The sequence below is a fragment of the Magallana gigas genome, chromosome 10, assembly GCF_963853765.1.
Source record: "Magallana gigas chromosome 10, xbMagGiga1.1, whole genome shotgun sequence".
Classification (NCBI taxonomy): domain Eukaryota; kingdom Metazoa; phylum Mollusca; class Bivalvia; order Ostreida; family Ostreidae; genus Magallana; species Magallana gigas.
In genome coordinates, this window is record NC_088862.1 from 37159582 (window position 1) to 37187402 (window position 27821).

Sequence of the window (27821 nt, forward strand, 5' to 3'; positions counted from 1 at the left end):
ATGTAGTACATTAATAAGTACTAGTGTATAACATGTATTACACCAATAAGTACTGGTGTATAACATGTATTACATCAATAAGTACTGATGTATAAAATGTATTACACCAATAAGTACTGGTGTATAAAATGTACTACACCAATAAGTACTGATGTATAACATGTTGTACAATAATAAGTACTGGTGTATAACAGGTATCACACCAATTAGTACTGATGTATAACATGTAGTACATTAATAAGTACTGATGTATATAATGTATTACAGCAATAAGTACCGGTGAAGTACACCAATAAGTACTGGTGTATAACATGCATTACATCAATAAGTACTGATGTATAAAATGTATTACACCAATAAGTACTGATGTATATAATGTATTACACCAAAAAGTACTGATGTATAAAATGTATTACACCAATAAGTACTGAGGTATAACATGTATTACATCAATACGTACTGATGTATAAAATGTATTACACCAATAAGTACTGGTGTATAACATGTATTACATCAATAAGTACTGATGTATAAAATGTATTACACCAATAAGTACTGGTGTATAACATGTATTTCATCAATAAGTACTGGTGTATAAAATGTATTACACCAATAAGACTGGTGTATAACATGTATTACATTAATAAGTACTGGTGTATAACATGTAGTACATTAATAAGTACTGGTGTATAACATGTAGTACATTAATAAGTACTAGTGTATAACATGTATTACATCAATAAGTTCTGATGTATAACATGTATTACACCAATAAATACTGGTGTATAACATGTATTACACTAATAAGTACTGGTGTATAACATGTAGTACATTAATAAGTACTGGTGTATAACATGTATTACACCAATAAGTACTGGTGTATAACATGTTGTACATTAATAAGTACTGATGTATAACAGGTATCACACCAATTAGTACTGATGTATAACATGTAGTACATTAATAAGTACTGATGTATATAATGTATTACACTAATAAGTACCGGTGAAGTACACCAATAAGTACTGGTGTTTAAAATGTATTACATCAATAAGTACTGATGTATTACATATAGTACATTTATAAGTACTGGTGTATAACATGCATTACATCAATCAGTACTGATGTATAAAATGTATTACACTAAGAAGTACTGGTGTATAACATGTTTTCCATTTTACATACTGGTGTATAACATGTATAACCATAATTCTATTGTTTTTGAGCTGATTGTGAGCTTGTCATTTATAGAAGTCAATGATAAACAACGACCCAGTGTTTGGCAAGTGTTTATAGAGGTCAATGATAAACAACGACCCAGTGTTTGGCGAGTGTTTATAGAAGTCCATGATAAATAACGACCCAGTGTTTATAGAAGTCAATGATAAACAACGACCCAGTGTTTGGCGAGTGTTTATATAAGTCAATGATAAACAACGACCCAGTGTTTGGCGAGTGTTTATATAATGTTTGGCAAGTGTTTATAGAGGTCAATGATAAACAACGACCCAGTGTTTGGCGAGTGTTTATATAATGTTTGGCAAGTGTTTATAGAGGTCAATGATAAACAACGACCCAGTGTTTGGCAAGTGTTTATATAATGTTTGGCAAGTGTTTATAGAGGTCAATTATAAACAACGACCCAGTGTTTGGCAAGTGTTTATATAATGTTTGGCAAGTGTTTATAGAAGTCAATGATAAACAACGACCCAGTGTTTGGCGAGTGTTTATAGAAGTCAATGATAACAACGACCCAGTGTTTGGCAAGTGTTTATAGAAGTCAATGATAAACAACGACCCAGTGTTTATAGAAGTCAATGACAAACAACGACCTAGTGTTTATAAAAGTCAATGATAACAACGACCCAGTGTTTATATGAGTCAATGATAGACAACGACCCAGTGTTTATATGAGTCAATGATAAACAACGACCCAGTGTTTGGCGAGTGTATATAGAAGTCAATGACAAACAACGACCCAGTGTTTATAGAAGTCAATGATAAACAACGACCCAGTGTTTATATGAGTCAATGATAGACAACGACCCAGTGTTTATATGAGTCAATGATAAACAACGACCCAGTGTTTGGCGAGTGTTTATAGAAGTCAATGACAAACAACGACCCAGTGTTTATAGAAGTCAATGATAAACAACGACCCAGTGTTTGGCGAGTGTTTATAGAAGTAAATGATAAACAACGACCCAGTGTTTGGCAAGTGTTTATAGAAGTAAATGAAAAACAACGACCCAGTGTTTATTGAAGTCAATGACAAACAACGACCCAGTGTTTATTGAAGTCAATGACAAACAACGACCCAGTGTTTGGCAAGTGTTTATAGAAGTCAATGATAACAACGACCCAGTGTTTGGCGAGTGTTTATAGAAGTCAATGATAACAACGACCCAGTGTTTGGCAAGTGTTTATAGAAGTCAATGATAACAACGACCCAGTGTTTGGCGAGTGTTTATAGAAGTCAATGATAAACAACGACCCAGTGTTTATAGAAGTCAATGATAACAACGACCCAGTGTTTGGCGAGTGTTTATAGAAGTCAATGATAAACAACGACCCAGTGTTTGGCGAGTGTTTATAGAAGTCAATGATAAACAACGACCCAGTGTTTGGCGAGTGTTTATAGAAGTCAATGATAAACAACGACCCAGTGTTTATAGAAGTCAATGATAACAACGACCCAGTGTTTGGCGAGTGTTTATAGAAGTCAATGATAAACAACGACCCAGTGTTTATAGAAGTCAATGATAACAACGACCCAGTGTTTGGCGAGTGTTTATATAAGTCAATGATAACAACGACCCAGTGTTTGGCGAGTGTTTATATAAGTCAATGATAAACAACGACCCAGTGTTTGGCGAGTGTTTATAGAAGTCAATGATAAACAACGACCCAGTGTTTATAGAAGTCAATGATAACAACGACCCAGTGTTTGGCGAGTGTTTATAGAAGTCAATGATAAACAACGACCCAGTGTTTATATAAGTCAATGATAACAACGACCCAGTGTTTGGCGAGTGTTTATATAAGTCAATGATAACAACGACCCAGTGTTTGGCGAGTGTTTATAGAAGTCAATGACAAACAACGACCCAGTGTTTGGCGAGTGTTTATAGAAGTCAATGATTATTAACGACCCAGTGTTTGGCGAGTGTTTATAGAAGTCAATGATTATCAACGACCCAGTGTTTGGCGAGTGTTTATAGAAGTCAAAGATTATCAACAACCCAGTGTTTGGCAAGTGTTTATAGAAGTCAATGATAAATAACGACCCAGTGTTTGGCAAGTGTTTATAAAAGTCAATGATAAACAACGACCCAGTGTTTGGCGAGTGTTTATAGAAGTCAATGATAACAATGACCCAGTGTTTGGCAAGTGTTTATAAAAGTCAATGATAACAACGACCCAGTGTTTATATAAGTCAATGATAACAACGACCCAGTGTTTGGCAAGTGTTTATAGAAGTCAATGATAACAACGACCCAGTGTTTATAGAAGTCAATGATAACAATGACCCAGTGTTTGGCGAGTGTTTATAAAAGTCAATGATAACAACGACCCAGTGTTTATATAAGTCAATGATAACAACGACCCAGTGTTTGGCAAGTGTTTATAGAAGTCAATGATAACAACGACCCAGTGTTTGGCGAGTGTTTATAGAAGTCAATGATAACAACGACCCAGTGTTTGGCAAGTGTTTATAGAAGTCAATGATAACAACGACCCAGTGTTTATATAAGTCAATGATAACAACGACCCAGTGTTTGGCAAGTGTTTATAGAAGTCAATGATAAATAACGACCCAGTGTTTATAGAAGTCAATGATAAACAACGACCCAGTGTTTGGCGAGTGTTGATAAAAGTCAATGATAACAACGACCCAGTGTTTGGCGAGTGTTTATAGAAGTCAATGATAAACAACAACCCAGTGTTTGGCAAGTGTTTATAGAAGTCAATGATAAACAACGACCCAGTGTTTATAGAAGTCAATGATAACAACGACCCAGTGTTTGGCGAGTGTTTATAGAAGTCAATGATAAACAACGACCCAGTGTTTATATAAGTCAATGATAACAACGACCCAGTGTTTGGCGAGTGTTTATATAAGTCAATGATAACAACGACCCAGTGTTTGGCGAGTGTTTATAGAAGTCAATGACAAACAACGACCCAGTGTTTGGCGAGTGTTTATAGAAGTCAATGATTATTAACGACCCAGTGTTTGGCGAGTGTTTATAGAAGTCAATGATTATCAACGACCCAGTGTTTGGCGAGTGTTTATAGAAGTCAAAGATTATCAACAACCCAGTGTTTGGCAAGTGTTTATAGAAGTCAATGATAAATAACGACCCAGTGTTTGGCAAGTGTTTATAAAAGTCAATGATAAACAACGACCCAGTGTTTGGCGAGTGTTTATAGAAGTCAATGATAACAATGACCCAGTGTTTGGCGAGTGTTTATAAAAGTCAATGATAACAACGACCCAGTGTTTCGCGAGTGTTTATAGAAGTCAATGATAACAATGACCCAGTGTTTGGCGAGTGTTTATAAAAGTCAATGATAACAACGACCCAGTGTTTATATAAGTCAATGATAACAACGACCCAGTGTTTGGCAAGTGTTTATAGAAGTCAATGATAACAACGACCCAGTGTTTGGCGAGTGTTTATAGAAGTCAATGATAACAACGACCCAGTGTTTGGCGAGTGTTTATAGAAGTCAATGATAACAATGACCCAGTGTTTGGCGAGTGTTTATAAAAGTCAATGATAACAACGACCCAGTGTTTGGCGAGTGTTTATAGAAGTCAATGATAACAACGACCCAGTGTTTATATAAGTCAATGATAACAACGACCCAGTGTTTGGCAAGTGTTTATAGAAGTCAATGATAAATAACGACCCAGTGTTTGGCGAGTGTTTATAGAAGTCAATGATAACAATGACCCAGTGTTTGGCGAGTGTTTATAAAAGTCAATGATAACAACGACCCAGTGTTTATATAAGTCAATGATAACAACGACCCAGTGTTTGGCAAGTGTTTATAGAAGTCAATGATAACAACGACCCAGTGTTTGGCGAGTGTTTATAGAAGTCAATGATAACAACGACCCAGTGTTTGGCAAGTGTTTATAGAAGTCAATGATAACAACGACCCAGTGTTTATATAAGTCAATGATAACAACGACCCAGTGTTTGGCAAGTGTTTATAGAAGTCAATGATAAATAACGACCCAGTGTTTATAGAAGTCAATGATAAACAACGACCCAGTGTTTGGCGAGTGTTGATAAAAGTCAATGATAACAACGACCCAGTGTTTGGCGAGTGTTTATAGAAGTCAATGATAAACAACAACCCAGTGTTTGGCAAGTGTTTATAGAAGTCAATGATAAACAACGACCCAGTGTTTATAGAAGTCAATGATAACAACGACCCAGTGTTTGGCGAGTGTTTATAGAAGTCAATGATAAACAACGACCCAGTGTTTATATAAGTCAATGATAACAACGACCCAGTGTTTGGCGAGTGTTTATATAAGTCAATGATAACAACGACCCAGTGTTTGGCGAGTGTTTATAGAAGTCAATGACAAACAACGACCCAGTGTTTGGCGAGTGTTTATAGAAGTCAATGATTATTAACGACCCAGTGTTTGGCGAGTGTTTATAGAAGTCAATGATTATCAACGACCCAGTGTTTGGCGAGTGTTTATAGAAGTCAAAGATTATCAACAACCCAGTGTTTGGCAAGTGTTTATAGAAGTCAATGATAAATAACGACCCAGTGTTTATAGAAGTCAATGATAAACAACGACAAGTGTTTATATAAGTCAATGATAAACAACGACCCAGTGTTTGGCAAGTATTTATAGAAGTCAATGATAACAACGACTCAGTGTTTGGCAAGTGTTTATAGAAGTCAATGATAACAACGACCCAGTGTTTATATAAGTCAATGATAACAACGACCCAGTGTTTGGCAAGTGTTTATAGAAGTCAATGATAAATAACGACCCAGTGTTTATAGAAGTCAATGATAAACAACGACAAGTGTTTATATAAGTCAATGATAAACAACGACCCAGTGTTTATATAAGTCAATGATAACAACGACCCAGTGTTTGGCGAGTGTTTATATAAGTCAATGATAACAACGACCCAGTGTTTGGCGAGTGTTTATAGAAGTCAATGACAAACAACGACCCAGTGTTTGGCAAGTGTTTATATAAGTCAATGATAAACAACGACCCAGTGTTTGACAAGTGTTTATAAAAGTCAATGATAAACAACGACCCAGTGTTTATAGAAGTCAATGATAAACAACGACAAGTGTTTATATAAGTCAATGATAAACAACGACCCAGTGTTTGGCAAGTGTTTATAGAAGTCAATGATAAAAACGACCCAGTGTTTGGCGAGTGTTTATAGAAGTCAATGATAAACAACGACCCAGTGTTTATAGAAGTGAATGATAACAACGACCCAGTGTTTGGCGAGTGTTTATAGAAGTCAATGATAACAACGACCCAGTGTTTGGCGAGTGTTTATTGATTGTAGCTGTTTGTTTACAACCTGGCTGTTTTTGGTCTCTACATCAAACTGACAAATCCAGCAAAATAAATTCTGTCTTACAGATGTAAGAAAACCACAGACAGTGACACATGGCATGCTATGTATATAAGATCAATAAGCAGTACATAGAGATAAAGACCATAACAGATTTACTGTAAACATCAGTTATCATACAAGTACATATCAAAATGTCATGGTTTACATGAGACAGCCAACTTTATTAAAAGTGGTCAAGATCTGACTACTGAATACAACGCTTTTTACAGCAATGATTACAAAGACACTGATCCGAGTTCATCCTCACAGAATACAAAGCTATCAGAACTTTTCACAAACTCCTGCAATGAAAGCTGTGTACATAACCAGTTATTGTAAGCAGGGGAATCCCCACCCCTTTCGAAGTTAATGTTGCTTCCAAGTCAAAAAGCTAATTTAAGATGGGCTAATTGACGATACAAGTCTATGAACAATTACTTGATATTTAAAACTTGACAAATCTTTGACAGGTGTAATTTGTTGAAAATAACTCCGGCAAAAATACCAATAACCTTCTGTATACTTGAAGTACTGTTGTTAGAATAAGACTCCATCTTATTATACTTACAAGAAATTGTACTTGATAGCATCACACATATTAGACACACATAGCAATGGTTTCAACACAAGACTACATAGTCAGAATACAGTGTGGATATTGTCTCTTTTCACAACACACAGGGCAAGTCTGAACTCTTCAGATTTCTGACAAAATGATTGTAAACATCTTGAATACGGTTCTAAAATAACATGGCATCTCTGAGACAAAAATTACATCTCAACTCTGAGACTAAAAAAACTACATCAATTATTTGTGAGATTAAAAAAAACATGGCATCTTTGAGATTAAATTTACATCACATATTTTGTGACTAAAAATCTGCATGTACATGGTAACAAAATCAGAAAGCAACAAGCACCAAATCGTGTGTAGGCAAAAGAACAAGAAAACACACAATGGAAGTGTTATAAGAAAAACGTATAAAAACAACCTTATTATATCAGGGTCAGGAATTGCTCAAACTCCGACGTACAAAATGTAAAGAAATACACAGAAGCCATTAAATGTTGGAGGAATACCATCTTCTTCATGAATGACATTGTTCTGGTACAAGTACATAAAACCACACACACACCAAGCAATGTAAACTGATAAAAACTTCACAAATCAGACCCAGCTAAATCTACTCTAGACTTGTGCACATGAATTTCATGTATGATACTAAACTGCAAAATTAAGCCAAATATAGCACCCCCGAAAAATCCAGTTGGTACAAATACCGAGATTGCCTTATCTGGATATAGGATAACTAAGAGTCAGCTAGGAAACAATTTTCATTGTATACATTCAGTGTCAGCTATTAAATTGAAGTTCACTTTGCTAGAACCATTTTCACTACATACATTGCATAAATACAGGATATACAACATACAGGCCTTACATTTACACATAGTACATGTATAGCTATACTGGCACTGTACCAGTTATCGGCTATAATTTTACGTTTCCTTTTCGTGTTTCCTTATTTCTTGATATATTTGGATAAAACTTGACATATTTTAAATGGTGAACTCCTAATCTATCAATCTGTTAGATTATATTATCATTTAGAACCCAAACATATTGTTTTTGTGCTATTTAGCACGCTCCGAATTTGCTGAGTTTTTATGATTTACTGTACCAGTTATCGGCTTCGTGATAATAACACAGTAAAATCCCTTTGCATGTTGATTTTATATTCTGCAAAGTTTAAAATTGAATTATGTCCCTTGCGGGGTCAACCTATAGGTCGTAGGGGTTACTATACATAAACAAAACTCATAAAATTATCCGTTTATCATCATACGTTAATACATAAAAACGTATGCTGTTCAATACATAATTGTGCAATCAGGCGTTCAACTGCACCATGAATCTCTCAGAATTTAGTGAATTTCTTTTGTTTAGAAATTTTATATGTATTGATATTATATGTCAAATCAAAGAAGGGATATAATAACGTATCACAAAGAGGTCATATTCTATTTTTAACTTATTACGTCACTTTTCCTTTAGCTGAAAGTGCAAAGATGTAAATCAGCGGTAAACAATGATCGTTAAAGCTCATGTTTAAAACATATTCAAGAAAGTTTTCAAGCAAACTTACTTTTCTTTATACGAAACAGACGACTGAATTAAAAAATCTCGGATAGTCGCATGCTATAAACCCGAACCCTCAGTTTAGCCGATAACTGGTACAGTACCAGTAGACAAAATGATTAACAATTACACATAGTATAGCTATAGATGAAATGATTCATGTAATGGAGACTGTGGAGATATACAAATGATGACATTATACATGTACACACACATTAAATAGCTTAACGGAACTTAGCCTTACATCGGGACATTTCAAACGAACAGAGGAGAGAAAACAAAGGCTGAATGAACATATCACAACTACTGTACAATAATTCTAACAGAGGAGAGAAAATAAAGGCTGAATGAAAATATGACAACTACTGTACAATAATTCTTCATAAAAGACAAGAAAAAATGCCTCCAAATATAACATACCAAAAATTGATTGTAGAAATTGCATAATTAAAACATGGCAATAGAATGTCTGGTAATAATTTATTCTTTTAGAAGCTATATGATTGGTAGATAGTATGCAAATTAAATAAATCACAAATCCTCCTGTTTAAAACAAAAATATATTCCAATAATAAATTCCGTTTTGTATATTTAGATTTAATTAAATTAAAGACATACATATTGCACATTATCTCCCATCTGTCCTACGTAAAGATATAAACAATGAAATAAAATGATAAAATACATTTTTTTTCAAAATGAAATGTATAAAATAAAAGCTTGCAATGGTGTCAAAAATAATACTTAAAAATTTGGTCTCACAACCAGTAAATTAAACTTAAAAAATAAACGCCTACAAAATTCACAAAAAAACCCACACAAACCAGCTGATTCACTACAGGTGTAGGTTAATAAAATGTCAACAACAAAAAATATGATCAAATCTAGAATAAATAAAACAATGAGATCTAACATGCTCTAACACAGTAAGATACTTCCTCCAGGAAATTCAACTTCTTGAAATCGAATGTTTCAACGGCACACAGTTGGTATTCATGTTGTCATAGCGACAGAGTTTGGACTGTCTACAATATTGCGTGTCTGCTCCGCCTTCCTCCGCCCCTGCTTCTTGCACTGTTTCAGCGTGTGGGGGATCGACTCCAGACTGCAGTCAATACACGGACCACTGTCCATGTCAAGGTCATTCGTATGACCTTGACATTCACTGCTTTTACTCATTTTCTGGAAAGCAGAGTCCTTCTGATTGTCAAACATGTGAGAATTATCCGAGGCCTCTCTTTGAATAAATTGACCTAATTTTTCGGCCATATCTTTTGAGTAGCCAATCAGAGGGAACCTCTCCTCTGAGTTATTGATGTCACTGTGACCTACATAAGATGTATCAGAGTTTGTGAGGAGAGGGCTGTCCTCCTTCGTAACACTGGAGTCCTCTTTCACATAAGACTGACATTTGCCCGCCTCTTCCTCTGGCCCGTGTTTGTTGTTGCTGATTAAGGGGCTCCGTTCGTAGGCACCTGCGTCGATCCTGGGGAGTTCACGGAGAAGTCGCTGTAGACTCTGGTGGTCGTCCAATCCACTCTCCTGAAGTCTACGCACAGGAAGTAGCTTGATCTGGTGAGGTCCGCTACGAAGCACTGCACTGTAGGCGGGGGGAGAGGCAGACCCAGCCCGAGACCCCGGGCCCGAGTCCAGACTGAACCTGTCCCCAGGGTCGTGCTCGCTGCCGTACCCAGAACTCTTCTCATACCCGCACCGCGAGTTTGTGGTGCCGTTTATTGAGCACCCGTCCATCTGACTCCCTATGGGTGTGTCATTAAACTCGCGACCCAGTACTCCTCCTCCCATGTTGGAGAAGTTGATGCTGCGTAAGTGTAGTGGTGACATGGGAGGGGGGAAGTTCGGCATGGAGGAGTCGATGTCATAGAGGGGGGTGGAGCTTAGCTTGGCCCAGTGACTGAGCGGGAAGTAGGTGTCCCCCCGGGTACTGCTACTGGTCAGTGACTGGGGGCTCGGTCCAGCGGTGTAGGCAGGGTCATCTGTGGAAGAACTCCTGACCTCCTCCGATGTGGTGGGGGACACCTGGGCAGTGAACTCGTCGGGGGAGGGAGACAACTCCACCGTGCGGTGTCTGTCTATCTCTTGCATCAGTTCATTGAAGTTCATGCGTACGATCTTTGACTTGGGCGGTGACAGTTTGGGGCTGTTCTTCCACAGTGTGGGGCGTTTGGCTGCTGTGCACGGGAAGTCATACATGTGATGTTTTCGTGGAGATTCCGGTCTGCTCCCACCCAGTCCAGGGTTTGGGAGAACAAAATCAAAGCTGGAGGTCTCCTCCGCCAACTGATCCAACATTTCCATTGACTTCTCGGGGTCAAACAGGTCGTTACCATGGCGACTGAGTATGTCCCTGACCTCTGTGGCCTCAGCGTCGTCCTCGTCCTCGTAAGGCTCACGCTCATCGTCATGGTCACACGTAGACTCTGAGCGCTCTGTCTGTGAACTACTTGAGCGTCGCTCGTCTGAGCTGATTTTAACCTGCAGGTTTTTAAGGATTCCCCTCTCCGGTCGGGCACTGTCTGGGTCACACACGATGATTGGTGGAGGAGGTAGATCTAGGTCACTCTCCTCCTCACTGGCCAGCGACCTCTTCTTCCTCCTACCGAACAATCCGTCCGACCTGGAAGTCCAAGGGAAATTATTGATTAAAACCCAACCATCCAAAAGTGATTTATTCCCATAAACAATGTTCATATTAAGTCAGTTTAAAATAGTAGTTTGAAGATGCAAGTAGCTATTTATGTACATATTAGGTTGATAAACTTTAAATGATATACCTCAATATGATTATTCTACATAATACGACATTTGATTGGTCTAGACAGTCACGTGACATGACAAACAAAATGTCTCGATCCCGGGGAATAAATATCTCATTCTTTATATTCGAAAATCTCGTGAAATTTAATTCCAAAGGTATGAAAACGCCAATTTGAGTATACGATGTAAAGAAATATGATTCAATCAAAATTATTCAATAATTAGAATTCTCTTTATATCACAAAAACCAATTTAACTATCTATGATTCAAATTTATGAAAGGAAAGAGAGACAATAATATAGAAAACCAAACAATCACAACACTGTTTTTGAAAAGTCGAACAATTACAAGAAATCGTCCTATTTTGTATAATCATATGTTGTATTATAAAATGTCTATTGCATGAATGCTCAGGATTTATCTCCCCAGAAAAATCAAATTTCCTCGAGCAAAGCGCTTGGGAAATTTTTTTTTGGTGGAATAAATCTTCATATCTCCCTCACCATCATGCAAAAAATGTATGAAATCCTCAGACTGATTGAACCATTATAAATCCATTTGACGTCATTTACTTTAATCATGACCATGCCCCTTTAATTGTTTAATTCCTTACTTATAGGAGGGCATGGATCCAAACTTCAGGTTTTTATTGCTCTCTGAGTTGTCTCCCTTTGATTTCTTGTTAAAGCCCAGGAATCCTCTTTTTGAGCCACTCAGTTTGACTGGGGTCTTCCTTCTGCAAATTTCCCAAAAAAACAATCAACCAAAATGAACATCAGATAGAGAATCAACCAGATCAGATCGACCTATATCCTTATATCAGATAGAGAATCAACCAGATCAGATCGACCTATATCCTTACATCAGATAGAGGAGCCTTGCATTAGACAGAAAGAGATTCTGGTTACCCGCTTCTAAATGCATTGAATAACCTTGATAGAGATGATTTGTAGTTATTCATTAAAAAAAAAGGTGATTTGTAGTTACTGTGGAATAATTATAATTCGTGGTGGCTTAATTTTCGTGGTTTTCGTGGGTAGACCTCCCCCATGAATTAACGTCCTCCGCGAAAACAAGTTTTGTAAGAGTTAGTTTCCTTACTTAAACTGAAAACAAGCACACCCACGAAATTACATCCCCACGAATAAGCAAAATGCCAACAATCCACGAAAATTGGCCCCCTTGAATTTAAATGATTCCACAGTATTCATTGATAAAGAGGTGATTTGTAGTTATTCATTGATAAAGAGGTGATTTGTAGTTATTCATTGATAAAGAGGTGATTTGTAGTTATTCATTGATAAAGAGGTGATTTGTAGTTATTCATGGATAAAGAGATGATCTGTAGATAAGAATTACCTGTAACACAGAAAGGTGAACACCAGAAAGAAGACGAGGCTGAGGACCACGGCCCCCAGTATCACCATCAGCCACTGCGTGCTCAGTCCTCCCTCCTCCGCTGTAAACAGAGACATAGATGTAAGTTATTAACTGAAGTTATATGTACATCAGTACATCAGTACAGGTAGACATTCAGGTAGAAATACAGGTACATCAGTACATCAGTACAGGTAGACATTCAGGTAGAAATACAGGTACATCAGTACATCAGTACAGGTAGACATTCAGGTAGAAATACAGGTACATCAGTACATCAGTACAGGTAGACATTCAGGTAGAAATACAGGTACATCAGTACATCAGTACAGGTAGACATTCAGGTAGACATACAGATACATCAGTACATCAGTACAGGTAGACATTCAGGTAGAAATACAGATACATCAGTACATCAGTACAGGTAGACATTCAGGTAGAAATACAGGTACATCAGTACATCAGTACAGGTAGACATTCAGGTAGATATACAGGTACATCAGTACATCAGTACAGGTAGACATTCAGGTAGAAATACAGGTACATCAGTACATCAGTACAGGTAGACATTCAGGTAGATATACAGGTACATCAGTACATCAGTACAGGTAGACATTCAGGTAGAAATACAGGTACATCAGTACATCAGTACAGGTAGACATTCAGATAGATATACAGGTACATCAGTACATCAGTACAGGTAGACATTCAGGTAGAAATACAGGTACATCAGTACATCAGTACAGGTAGACATTCAGGTAGAAATACAGATACATCAGTACATCAGTACAGGTAGACATTCAGGTAGATATACAGGTACATCAGTACATCAGTACAGGTAGACATTCAGGTAGATATACAGGTACATCAGTACATCAGTACAGGTAGACATTCAGATAGATATACAGGTACATCAGTACATCAGTACAGGTAGACATTCAGGTAGAAATACAGGTACATCAGTACATCAGTACAGGTAGACATTCAGGTAGAAATACAGGTACATCAGTACAGGTGAAGGACACATGTACATGACCTTGACCCCTAACCCACATTCACTGACAGTACTTACCAACATATACAGCAGGCACTGGGTTGTCAGGGGTCACTGCCGTCTCTAGGGGAACCACGACCGGCGGTCTCTCTGTAGTGGTGGAGAGGATGGGGCTGGGTTTGATCGTGGTCCTGGGAGTGCTGGACAGTGACCACACCCCTGTCGTCATGGTAATGGGAGCTGGTTTAGAGCAGTCGGTACCGGTTCTTCCTGGGCGACAGAAGCAGGTGCCAGCCTTAGTGCAAACCTTGATGATTAAGAAAGTTTGATAAGTGATATAAATTAAATCTAGTTAGTAATAGTGGCAATAGATTTGACCAGCTATGTTAAAACAGCATGTGTTTTTTTACCCCAAGCATAAACTACAAGTGTTTTTTACCACAAGCATAAACTACATGTATTTATTTACCTCAAGCATAAACTACATGTATTTTTTACCTCAAGCATAAACTACGTGTATTTATTTACCCCAAGCATAAACTACATGTATTTATTTACTCCAAGCAGAAACTTCATGTAATTTTTATCCCAAGCATAAACTACATGTATTTATTTACCACAGCCATAAACTACATGTATTTTTTATCCCAAGCATAACCAACATGTACATGTATTTATTTACTATAAGCATAAACTACATGTATTTATCTACGCCAATCATAAACTTCATGAATTTATTTACCCCAAGCAAAGCATAAACTTCATGTAATTTTTATCCCAAGCATAAACTACATGTATTTATTTACCCCATTTCCAGAACATGCAGCATTTCCTTTAGATCCTGGACAAAACAAGTTTGGACTGGTAGTCATGGCAACACACTGCTTATTACGACAAATTTTTCCTACGCCACATTTTGTGCCCTCTTGTACAAGTCCAAAGTGAGGCAGGGACATTACCGCTGGTCCATAGATCGCTCTACAACAACCACAAATGACTTAAAATAATAATACTACAACAACAATAAAATAACACAAAATAAAAAATTCTACAAACATAAATAACTCAAATCCACTAAACATGATATATTTAGACTAAGGATTCCCTAGACATTTCTGATGCATTCAGACTTACTTGCAGTCATACACTTACTTGCAGTCATAGACTTGCAGTCATACACTTACTTGCAGTCATACTCCTTGCCATTACTGAAGACGGTGGTTTTGGAGAAACTCTTGTCAAAGTTCAATAAAGGCAGCTTATTGCCGCCCTCACAATGGAGAAGTCCACACTGAATGTTCCTGATGATGAAAAATGGGATATTTAGACTGTACACAATACAGACTGTCAATTCAGGCTTATTTACAATGAAAATAACATGTTTGTCATGTCTTGTTTCATTCAGTGCAGTAATCCTTAGCTCAAAATTCAGATGAATAAAGAAATTAAAAAAGGATATTTCAAGAATCCTAATAAAACTTTACTTAGGTAGCAAGGGACAGTTTCGGATAAAGTACCCATCAATATTTTTGTAAAATTGAGAGCTGCTGTACTTGAAGGCTTATGAGTGTTGCTAAAATTCATGAAATGATTTTTAATGATTATCATTAGTTAGAGGGGTGTCTCTTGTTGAAATTGATATGCAATATGTAGGCCCCATATGTTAGGTACATGAGAATCAGAAGTAAAATGCCAAACCTGCAGCTATGACTGTTGTGTTGACGTTACACAGTGAAATTGCAAGTTACAGACGGAAGGGTAAATAACACAATAAGTAGGTGGATGGGACATTGTAAACTATACACCGGTAAGTTTCTGACATGTGATAGTGCAAACATGCACGCGGTACAGAAGGTCAACCCTCTGCAGGGAATTAGCTGGGAAAGATCTAAAAAGCTGAAAAAGTCATGGAAAATGAGCAAAATATGAAAGGGTCAAAATCTAATAAAATCCAGTATGTAGATAATTTTACAGGTTGTGACTAGTAATTTTCTCCAGAAATTGGTGATTGGCCTTATAAAGAGTGAATTAAAGTTATTTGTGCTGAATGGGAACTGAGGAAATTCTAGTTACAGAAGTCCGAAGACATGCATCCCTTGGCTGCAATGAATTGTATAAAAAAACTGTCCCGTGCCACCTGAGCTCCATCACATTGCCCTGACATTAGCATGAGCTGTGACAGCTCACTTAGTCCTGACATTAGCATGAGCTGTGACAGCTCACTTAGTCCTGATATCAGCATGAGCTGTGACAGCTCACTTAGTCCTGATATCAGCCTGAGCTGTGACAGCTCACTTAGTCCATATATCAGCATGAGCTGTGACAGCTCACTTAGTCCATATATCAGCCTGAGCTGTGACAGCTCACTTAGTCCTGATATCAGCATGAGCTGTGACAGCTCAGTTAATCCTGATATTCAGCATGAGCTGTGACAGCTCAATTAGTTCTGATATCAGCATGAGCTGTGACAGCTCAATTAGTCCTGATATCAGCATGAGCTGTGACAGCTCAATTAGTCCTGATATCAGCATGAGCTGTGACAGCTCAATTAGTCCTGATATCAGCCTGAGCTGTGACAGCTCAGTTAATCCTGATATTCAGCATGAGCTGTGACAGCTCACTTAGTCCTGATATCAGCATGAGCTGTGACAGCTCAATTAGTCCTGATATCAGCATGAGCTGTGACAGCTCAATTAGTCCTGATATCAGCCTGAGCTGTGACAGCTCACTTTGTCCTGATATTCAGCATGAGCTGTGACAGCTCAATTAGTCCTGATATCAGCCTGAGCTGTGACAGCTCAGTTAATCCTGATATCAGCATGAGCTGTGACAGCTCAATTAGTCCTGATATCAGCATGAGCTGTGACATCTCCTCAAGTCCTGATATCAGCATGAGCTGTGACAGCTCAATTAGTCCTGATATCAGCCTGAGCTGTGACAGCTCAATTAGTCCTGATATTCAGCATGAGCTGTGACATCTCCTTAAGTCCTGATATCAGCATGAGTTGTGACAGCTCACTTAGTCCTGATATTAGCATGAGTTGTGACAGCTCACTTAGTCCTGATATCAGCATGAGCTGTGACATCTCCTCAAGTCCTGATATCAGAATGAGTTGTGACAGCTCACTTAGTCCTGATATAAGCATGAGCTGTGACATCTCCTTTAGTCTTGATATCAGCCTGAGCTGTGACAGCTCACTTTGTCCTGATATCAGCATGAGTTGTATCAGCATCAGAACGGAAGGACTTACTCTGGCTGACATTTTGAAAACCACCCAGTCTTCTCATCTCTTCCACAGTGTCCATTAAAGTTTCCTGTGGGGTTAAACTTCTCAAAGCACTGAATGTCTGCGCCCTTGGACTCCTCCCCCCAGATGTACTGGCACTGCTCCTTGAGGGTGGGGCAGATTCCACTGATGCAGTAGCCAGAGTTGTTGGCACAGGGGTAGCCATCAGCGGCATAGTTATTAGCTGGACACTGAAATATAACACAAAAGTAGGATAGTTATTGACAGAATACAGGGGTATAGTTATTGGCAGGACACTGAAATATAACAGTTATTAACAGAAAACCATCCTTCCATGACATGATAGTTGACTGGATGATGCCATATAACAGAGAAGAAGAGGTTCATGGGCCCCATTGCTCACCTGAGCAACATAATATAAAACAGTACTCACCTCGCCACTATTTCCTGGACACATTTCTGGAACATCACAATCCGTGGATTGTTCCCGACACACATAGTGATTGGGTAAAAACTGGAAAAAATAAAACAGCACAGTTCATATCCAAAACAGTCAGCCTGCATTTGTTTCTTCTGATGGTTCTATAATCAAGTTCAAGGACTTACTGTACAGTTGTGACAGCATGAACCACTTTTACACTGAGCCCAGGACTTGAGCAGACAGGTGCTGGGGTCACAACACGGGTCAGACATCTCACATTGCTGAAACATCAACACTCAAATCAGTTAACTTCTCAAGATCCAACATACATGTAAATACTTAGTACATGTATCACATCGAAAACAATTATCAAGAGGATTTTAAGGAATGATAACTCTGATATTTGACCTTGACCTAGAACTACTGACCTCTAGAGACCCACAATCACATTCCTCTCCCCGCTCCACAATCAAGTTCCCACAGTTCTGACTGAAAGTTTCCTGCAAACAAAAAATGTAGACTAGAACTGAATGTCAAGTGGATACCGGGAGAAAATTGGGTAATCGAAGTTACTACAAATATACATTTAGATACAGTGGGAGTATTAAAATTAAGTACTCTTAGAAACCACACAAATAAATATAATGTTAATTCTCTATCTCTTTTTTCTCTCTCTCTTTCTCGTTCTCTCTTTCATGCTGTATACTAGCTGTACCTCTTTTTCTGCCTCTTCATCCAGACAAGAGGCAACATCTACACTCAGAGCAACTTCTAGATCCTCATGGCTACAGGAGGAGAATTTACGGGACTGTAATCCATTTCTTGTCCTGTGTATATAAAAACAAAGACTGAGATAACTGAGATCTTGTTTTTACCCTGTGTAATATAAACAAAGACTGAGATAGCTGAGATCTTGTTTTTACTATGTGTAATATAAACAAAGACTGAGATAGCTGAGATCTGTGTATTATAAACAAAGTGATAGCTGAGATCTTGTTTTTACCCTGTGTAATATAAACAAAGACTGAGATAGCTGAGGTCTTGTTTTTACTATGTGTAATATAAACAAAGACCGAGATAGCTGGGATCTGTGTATTATAAACAAAGTGATAGCTGAGATCTTGTTTTTACCCTGTGTAATATAAACAAAGTGATAGCTGAGATCTTGTTCTTGTCCTGTGTAATATAATTAACCTGATTGGCCTGTGTAATATAATTTACCTGATTGCCCTGTGAAATATAATTTACCTGATTGGCCTGTGTAATATAATTTACCTGATTGCCCTGTGTAATATAATTAACCTGATTGGCCTGTGTAATATAATTTACCTGATTGCCCTGTGAAATATAATTAACCTGATTGTCCTGTGAAATATAATTAACCTGATTGGCCTGTGTAATATAATTTACCTGATTGCCCTGTGAAATATAATTAACCTGATTGGCCTGTGTAATATAATTAACCTGATTGGCCTGTGTAATATAATTAACCTGATTGGCCTGTGTATGACAAAGTACTAAAGTTGGTTCTAAAGTTTCACTTGTCTGAATGAAAACATACAAGTTTATCTGAAAAACTGTGTATGAACAAGTAAGACTGTTTACATTACTATGTGTGTCTTTCAGAGACTGTACATTTTCTAGCACTACCTACAGACTGACAGGCATTTACAATACACAGTGTGTACTTACAGAACATTTACAGACATCTATACTACAGTGTGTACTTACAGAACATTTACAGACATCTATAATACACGGTGTGTACTTACAGAACCTGAGTAGACATGATACATCCAAACTCATCCTCACACGAGCAGCCTCCTGAAAACAACCAATACATACTGCTAATTAAATGTAGAACAAGAAGTAAAATTAATGTAAAAATGAAAATGGAGTATGTATGGTGTGATACATTGCATGCAGAGCCATCTTTAGAATCAATTTCATCACAACACACAGAGGTAGGAGGAGTTATGTTATCTTAACCAAACAAGGGAGGTAGTCATGATGTGCCAGGGCCATCAAGTGTCTAAATTACAGACCCCAACAAGGACTGATATAACATTGAGTTACAAGGGAGGTAGTCATGATGTGCCAGGGCCATCAAGTGTCTAAATTACAGACTCAACAAGGACTGATATAACATTGAGTTACAAAGGAGGTAATCATGAGGTGCAAAGGTCATCAAGTGTCTAAATTACAGACCCCAACAAGGACTGATATAACATTGAGTTACAAGGGAGGTAATCATGATGTGCCAGGACCATCAAGTGTCTAAATTACAGCCCCCAACAAGGACTGATATAACATTGAGTTACAAGGGAGGTAGTCATGATGTGCCAGGGCCATCAAGTGTCTAAATTACAGACCCCAACAAGGACTGATATAACATTGAGTTTAGGCCCAAGGGCCATAAAACGTAGACTAGCTCACTTTTGTTATCAGTCTCACATTGACAAAGTAATATACAGTGATTGGAAAGTCTAGAGGGCGATCACAAGTGAGCATGGTTTATGGCCCTGGTGACAGATGGTTTATGGCCCTGGTGACAGATGGTTTATGGCCCTGGTGACAGATCACAGGGTCACATACCTTCATGTTTTAGTTAATTAACTTAGAGAGTCACATACAATTCTAAAAAATTTATACAGAGAAATATATTTGGTTTATTAATCCCTTAGACAGTGTGGCAAAGTCCGTAGTCAGTCAGTAACAAACCTATAATCAGTGCCAAGATATTTATGCAGCACATTTGGGCAATTTTAACAAAAATACATATATTTGTGAAGGAAGTGCTATTGAATTGATCAAAGGGAAATATTTAAGATATCTTCATTGACAAATTATCATTTTTCACTCCAAACATTCACATCTAATGGATATTTATAATTGAAAATATTTACATCTTTTCTCAATTCGGAAGTCACTCGGAATATCTGGCACAATTTTTCAACATTATTATCAGGGTATTTTAATCTCTTTTGCAATTCAAAAGCCCCCCCCCCCCCTTTTTTTTTAGCCATGTACTAAAACCTGACAAGCTAATTTAATACAGTTGAACTCTTCAAAATTCTTATTCTCACCCTTCAAACTGTCTAAAAATCTCTGCTGCACCCTTGTTCATTTACAATGCTTTGTTGTTATTTCATTTTGAACATCAAGTCTTTATCCCTTTTCTCCTCAGAAATTTGAGCAAACATTGACGCTACCATTTTATTTTGCTCCAGACACAAAAATGTGATGTCAATTCAAAGGGCAACAGTAATATCAAGGGAAACTCTAAATATTCTAAGAACTTACAGAATGTGGTTTTTGCATTGGATATTATGAAACATTGAGATGAAAGTCGGCCATATTGCAGAATATTAAATCTTCCTAGATGGACATATATAGATAGAGATATATCTGGCAGTTATGTTTAAACCAATGAAAGTGTGACGTATCAGACCAACAGAAAACAAATTGGAAAACAAATTGTGATACACTTAGATAAAGTGAAATAACAATAGAATTACAGTGTAAATATAAATATTCCTCAAGAATATATTTTTCTTTAAAAGACGAAAAATTATAATTATAACCATGCAAACTTAAAATTATGAAGCAACATTTGTTACGATGAACATTTCACAGAGAACTGAATAAATTGAACTGGGTTTAAAACCATGCATGGAAATAATTGGACACTGAATGAATACATTGGCAACGAAAAAAGCCAGGACAGTATGAAGATCTCCATGGTTACCTTGATGATAAACGAACCGCCCACCGACTGAGGATTTTAAAAATAGAAAAAATGGCTGAGTCTAAACATTATATATGAATAAAAATAAATGAAAATTTATCTACATAGTATTGGATTAGTTTAAAGCAATGATGGAGTCATGTCATAAAAGAGATAAACTTGTCAATCTGTAGAGTGAAACAATCTGTGATGAGGATCCATTCTACTTACCATCTTCATCATGCTTCAGGCCCAGGTTGTGTCCGACCATGTGTGACAGCACGGTCGCTAGTTTCTGGGGCTCTGTGTAGGAGGGGATCTGACTGACCCCCACCGCGCGCTCCGTGCACACCGAGTCAGGGATAGACATCCCCAGGGAGCCGCTCTGTAGAGGTTCTCCTCTGATAAAAACAAGCAACAAATGTTAACAACTCCTAATACATGTCAATCTATTGTTGTAGAGGTTCTCCACTGATAAAAACAAGCAACAAATGTTAACAACTCCTAATACATGTCAATCTATTGTTGTAGAGGTTCTCCACTGATAAAAACAAGCAACAAATGTTAACAAGTCCTAATACATGTCAATCTATTGTTATAGAGGTTCTCTACTCAGTCTGATAAACAATCAACATACTATGTTAACAACTCCTGATACATGTCAATCTATTGTTGTAGAGGTTCTCTACTCAGTCTGTCAGTCTGATAAACCCAATCAACAAATATTAACAATTCCTGATACAGTCGTAGAGATTCTCTACTCAGTCTGATAAACACAAGCAACAAATGTTAACAATTCCTTATACATGTAAATTTATTGTTATAGAGGTTCTTCACTGATAAAAAGAATCAACAAATGTTGTAAATTCCTGATACATGTGAATCTATTGAACAGCTCAGAAAAGGTTCTTCACTTATAAAAACCATGCATACCAATAAAGTTATCAGTATGAATGGATTCAAATACAACAGAGGTTCTGAAAATATTTAAGTATACATATAACTGAGGATATAGGTAAAATGAAGATATAAGTTTACATCAAATCTGATGATTTTACTTTAACTTCCCATCAAATAAAACTCACGTGACAAGATGAAGCAGGGTGTGGGGTTTATCTGTCAGTGTAGCAGCCTTATATTGGAGTAGCTGTTTCAATGTTTCTCGGAGATTGGAGGAGACAGGCATCAGGTTGCCACGGTTCCAGAGTTCCAGATAAACCAGGGACATCTGGATTCCTAGATCTCTGTAATACTAAACACAGGAAAAGATCCGTAACATGTATTCATCTGTAACATGTGTTCATCTGTAACGTGTTCATCTGTAACATGTATTCATATGGTCATGTAATCATCTGTAACATGTAATCATCTATAACATGTATTCATCTGTAACATGTAATCATCTGTAACATGTATTCATCTGTAACATTTATTCATCTGATCATGTAATCATCTGTAACATGTAATCATCGGTAACATGTATTCATCTGTAGCATGTATTCATCTGTAACATGTAATCATCTGTAACATGTAATCATCTGTAACATGTATTAATCTGTAACATGTATTAATCTGTTCATGTATTCATCTGTAACATGTATTCATCTGTAACATGTAATCATCTGTAACATGTAATCATCTGTAACATGTATTAATCTGTTCATGTATTCATCTGTAACATGTATTCATCTGGTCATGTATTCATCTGTAACATGTATTCATCTGTAACATGTATTCATCTGTAACATGTATTCATCTGGTCATGTATTCATCTGGTCATGTATTCATATGTTCATGTATTCATCTGTAACATGTATTCATCTGGTCATGTAATCAGCTGTAACATGTTTTTATCGATAACATGTATTCATCTGGTCATGTAATCATCTGTAACATGTATTCATCTGGTCATGCATTCATCTGTTCACGTTATCATCTGTAACATGTATTCATCTGTTCATGTATTCAGCTGTAACATGTAATCATCTTTTTATGTATTTATCTGTTTATGTAATCATCGGTAACATGTAATCATCTGGCCATGTGATTATTTCATTGTAACATGTTTTTATCTGTAACATGTTTTTATCCGTAACATGTTTTTATCCGTAACATGTTTTTATCTGTAACATGTTTGTATCAGGTCATGTATTCGTCTGTTACTGTATGTTACTTGTATTGACCATTTAATGTATTAACAGTTATATGTTCTTTTCATGTATTAAAAGTTATATGAACTTTTCATGTATTAACAGTAATATGAACTTTTCATGTATTAACAGTAATACGAACTTTTCATGTATTAACAGTAATATGTACTTTTCATATTCGGTATACAGATTTTGTTTGGACATGTAATATACAGATTTTGTTTGGACATTTATACAGATTTTGTGTGGACATGTATACAGATTTTGTGTGGACATGTATACTGATTTTGTGTGGACATGTACAGAGATTTTGTTTGGACATGTATACAGATTTTGTTTGGACATGTAATATACAGATTTTGTTTGGACATGTAATATACAGATTTTGTTTGGACATGTATACAGATTTTGTTTGGACATAAACACAGATTTTGTTTTGACATGTAATATACAGATTTTGTTTTGACATGTAATATACAGATTTTGTTTGGACATGTATACAGATTTTGCTTGGACATAAACACAGATTTTGTTTTTGTAATACACAGATTTTGTTTGGACATGTAATATACAGATTTTGTTTGGACATGTATACAGATTTTGTTTGGACATGTATACAGATTTTGTTTGGACTTACCAAATCTATCATGTTGACTGTCTGTAAGGCATACTCCATGGTCCCTGGGAGGGAAAGGTTTAGTTTGGAGATCTGGAAACCAACAAATAAATTTATCATATGTAAAATAACAAATAAATTGTAAAACATGTAAAACATATGTAGGTTGATACATCATTTACTGGTAAGTTGTTAAATAGGTTAACAATTTTAATGCAAACAAACAACCTGGTACTGGTACTTAAGTAATAGATTGACTTACCAATACACTGTCCAGAATAAGCCCTAACTTAGGTGATAGATTGACTTAGCGATACACTGTCCAGAATCAGCACTTAATTAAGCAATAGACTGACTTACAGACACACTGTCCAGAATCAGCACTTAATTAAGCAATAGACTGACTTACAGACACACTGTCCAGAATCAGCACTTAATTAAGCAATAGACTGACTTACAGACACACTGTCCAGAATAAGTCCCAACTTGACGGTCCTCACTTTCTTTTCCTGTTCTGGTTGTTCTGCCTTCAATGATATATTTAGAATTCATGATTTAGTTTTATTATTGTATCACAGTTGTAATATCTTAATATCCACATGTTCTGACTGTTGGTTCAATTACTGAAATAAAATAACTTTTATTTGCTATGCATCTATTACATGATTTACAAGATAAAAATGGTTTGCAGTGACTAATTTTCCTGAACAAAAATAGGTTACAAAAGACATATGATGACTAGATTTTGATGATGTATTTCTCGAAGATAACGCTCTTGCAAAAAAAATTCTTGCACAACAATAAGTGTTGTTTAACAGTTTTATTGCCCTCCAAGAAAAAATTGTATTATACCAGAAAAAGTTATTTTGTGATCATGAAACAGTTACGGTACATCGCCCTTGGTTATATACAGTAATACTGGTACCTGCATTTACTGATGTTGAATCAGTTATATTTACATTCCACATAATTTTTGCTTGTAAAGTATGTTGAAAGCTACAGCAGTTACAACACCGAAACATACACAGGGTACTCAAAGGTTAAAATGACAAGTTTCATTATGATGTTACAAACTGCAACGGCACAAGTGAAAATCAAACTTAACGCTTTTGGCTGTTTCAGTGGCTATTCTATTAATATGAACTTACCCTTAGGATAAAATAGGAGTTTTAAGGTATAAATCACATTTGTAGACAAGGCAACAAGTTAAAAAATGTAAATATAAGCATTAAATCCTTATTTTTTTAAAGATACAGTCTCATAACTGCAGTGGTGTGTGCATACTAATTTTCACAACACGTTAACACACGTTAATTTATTTGTATGCACACAGCGCTGCAGTTATGAGACTGTATCTTTCAAAAAATAGTGATTCAATGCTTTAATATTAGGTTTCATTGCCCTGATCAAACAGTAATATTGCCCAAAGTTATATAAGTAATATTATGTACCTGCACTGCCCTGATGTAGCTGACCCTCTGTCTGAATTCTGCGGGGTGAAGTTGCTCAAACGGTTTCCACTGTCCAAAATCATTTCCTGTTAAAAGAAATCCCATCCGTTACATCTATACTGTATTTGTATAATAAACAAGACTTATCCATAGAGTAAGCATTTAACCCTCCCATTCTCTTCCCGATACAAATTCATAAACTCTACAAATGCAGGTTATTGTTCATTTTTTTTATCTTCAATAGATTTAATGCATATAAATTAGCCTTTTTTTCCAAAGTGAACTGATTTTTTTTAAATTTCTTATATTGAGCTTTGTGTTTGTAAAATTAATTATATCAAAACTAAATGAAGATAAACAACATATCAGAACATAGTTTACCAACCAATTTCAATTGTTACTGTTGTCTTGACTTTGCTGGCAATTCTCGGTACATGTGTACTTACCACAATTCTGCAAAACCTCTTTCGTTGCCTTGAATACCAAATGAGGATGTCGGGTCTGTAAAATCAAAGGGATTTATTCACTAAAGATGCATACACTGTAAACCAACCTTAATCACTCATTACTCATGGAATGTTTTGGGGCAACTTTATTTCAACAAGTAAAAGCATGAAGGGAGTGCTTCAGGATGAGAAATTATAGATGTTAATATTGGCAAAGTTTTGTTGCACACATTTAAAAGTTGGGGTAAAGTATATAAACAGAGGCTTATACATGTCAACATGGTCACTATTCAAAGGGTGAATGTTCTGTGAAATCCTCATTATTTGTAGTGACACAATTATCCTGGACTTTAAGGGCACCCCTTACCCATAAATCTACAAGAGCACCCCTTACCAATAAATCTACATGGGCACTCTAACCCATAAATCTACATGGGCACCCCTTACCCATAAATCTACATGGGCACCCCTTACCAACAAATCTACATGGGCACTCCTTACCCATAAATCTACAAGGGCACCCCTTACCCATTAATCTACATGGGCACCCCCTACCCATAAATCTACAGTGCTGCTATCCTGAAAGTTGACAAGGATAGGATAGGATAGGATGTTGGATACACGATACATGATAGAAATATTAAAGTTAAGTTCTATCCTATCCTATCCTATCCTGCATCCTGTAGCCAATCAGATCCGAGTATAAATTTTAGAGTTATTTTGCGAAACGAAAATTGGCTTAACAATGTATTTTCAATGTCAATTTAATACGTTTTACAAGTTAAACCATTTAAGAATAGTTATTGTATCAAGAACGCGGTGCATAACATTGATGCGCACTAAAATGTCGGCGCTACATCTTTGTCAATTCGTACGCAAGTACAGAGTTACTGCGAGAATTCGATGCAACATTTAACAACGTCAGATATAGATTTCTGTATTTACTTCATTTAAAGTCTGCAAAGTAATAAAAGCTTGAAATTATAAACGACCAATTGGGCGTTTTTAAAGATAAACATGTATTCAAGAAACAGACATTGCTTCACGTTTCATTGGTTTCTTCGATGCCCCAAAACAGGGACGCATATTTCTGTCCGATATTAAGCTGAACATATCGAATTAATAAATGTTAGCTAGCAATAAATGCTTAAGAGTTTATACTTTCTAGCAATAAATGCTTAAGAATTTATACTTTAAAAATAACTCCGCGTGGTTTAACTATAAACAATATAAACTTCCTAAAGGAATTATTTATTTCCAGATCAAGTTTACATTTATCGCCGAACGAATCGCTCCAATAATGATAATTACGCTCAGTTATATGTGATAAGAAAATAATTTGATTAAAAAATGTGACTAAACAGTTCCTCAATGAGTGCATCGAAGTTATTTATCTGTTTTTTTTATGAATAAATATAATAAAATCAAAAATCGAATCGCTTACCTGTTTGTTTACGTTATTGTGTCCATCCCGCGTACCATTTAATTTTATCGTAGCACAGGTAAGTAAGTTATCCCGCTCGAAGAATATTTGGTTATAAGATTTAATTATTCATTCTGAGTACTACATTAATTGATAAAAACATTTAATTCTTAAATTTCGTTTCATTTAACTTGCATTCCTATATTTTGAAGGTATGGGATAGGATAGGATAGGATAGAGCTTATTTGCAGGATAGGATGCAGGATACAGGATATAGAATAGGATAGGATAGTTTTGTCCACTTTCAATATAGCAGCACTGTATATGGGCACTCCTTACCCATAAATCTACATGGGCACATTAACCCATAAATCTACATGGGCACCCCTTACCTATAAATCTACATGGACACCCTAACCCATAAAT

General features: G+C 36.5%; 1 protein-coding gene across 2 annotated transcripts in view; it reads right to left on the minus strand.

Annotated features, from left to right (window-relative positions):
• Positions 1-6545: 6545 nt before the first annotated feature.
• LOC105328883 (disintegrin and metalloproteinase domain-containing protein unc-71) overlaps positions 6546-27821 on the minus strand; it is a 38532-nt gene continuing 17256 nt past the window's right edge. The window contains exons 7-25 of one of the 2 annotated variants that reach the window (XM_034462444.2): positions 25973-26027; positions 25527-25612; positions 24534-24602; positions 24097-24168; positions 22395-22561; positions 21541-21710; positions 21331-21357; positions 19355-19406; positions 18298-18409; positions 18011-18082; positions 17768-17863; positions 17595-17675; positions 17165-17391; positions 15098-15214; positions 14720-14891; positions 13992-14220; positions 12902-13001; positions 12156-12278; positions 6546-11401 (exon numbers count right to left, since the gene is read on the minus strand). In XM_034462444.2, the coding sequence (XP_034318335.2) occupies positions 9757-11401; positions 12156-12278; positions 12902-13001; positions 13992-14220; positions 14720-14891; positions 15098-15214; positions 17165-17391; positions 17595-17675; positions 17768-17863; positions 18011-18082; positions 18298-18409; positions 19355-19406; positions 21331-21357; positions 21541-21710; positions 22395-22561; positions 24097-24168; positions 24534-24602; positions 25527-25612; positions 25973-26027 (3672 nt within the window). In that variant the 3' untranslated portion in view covers positions 6546-9756. The remainder of the gene's footprint in view (positions 11402-12155; positions 12279-12901; positions 13002-13991; positions 14221-14719; positions 14892-15097; positions 15215-17164; positions 17392-17594; positions 17676-17767; positions 17864-18010; positions 18083-18297; positions 18410-19354; positions 19407-21330; positions 21358-21540; positions 21711-22394; positions 22562-24096; positions 24169-24533; positions 24603-25526; positions 25613-25972; positions 26028-27821) is intronic. The other variant, XM_034462445.2, reaches the window with a different exon arrangement.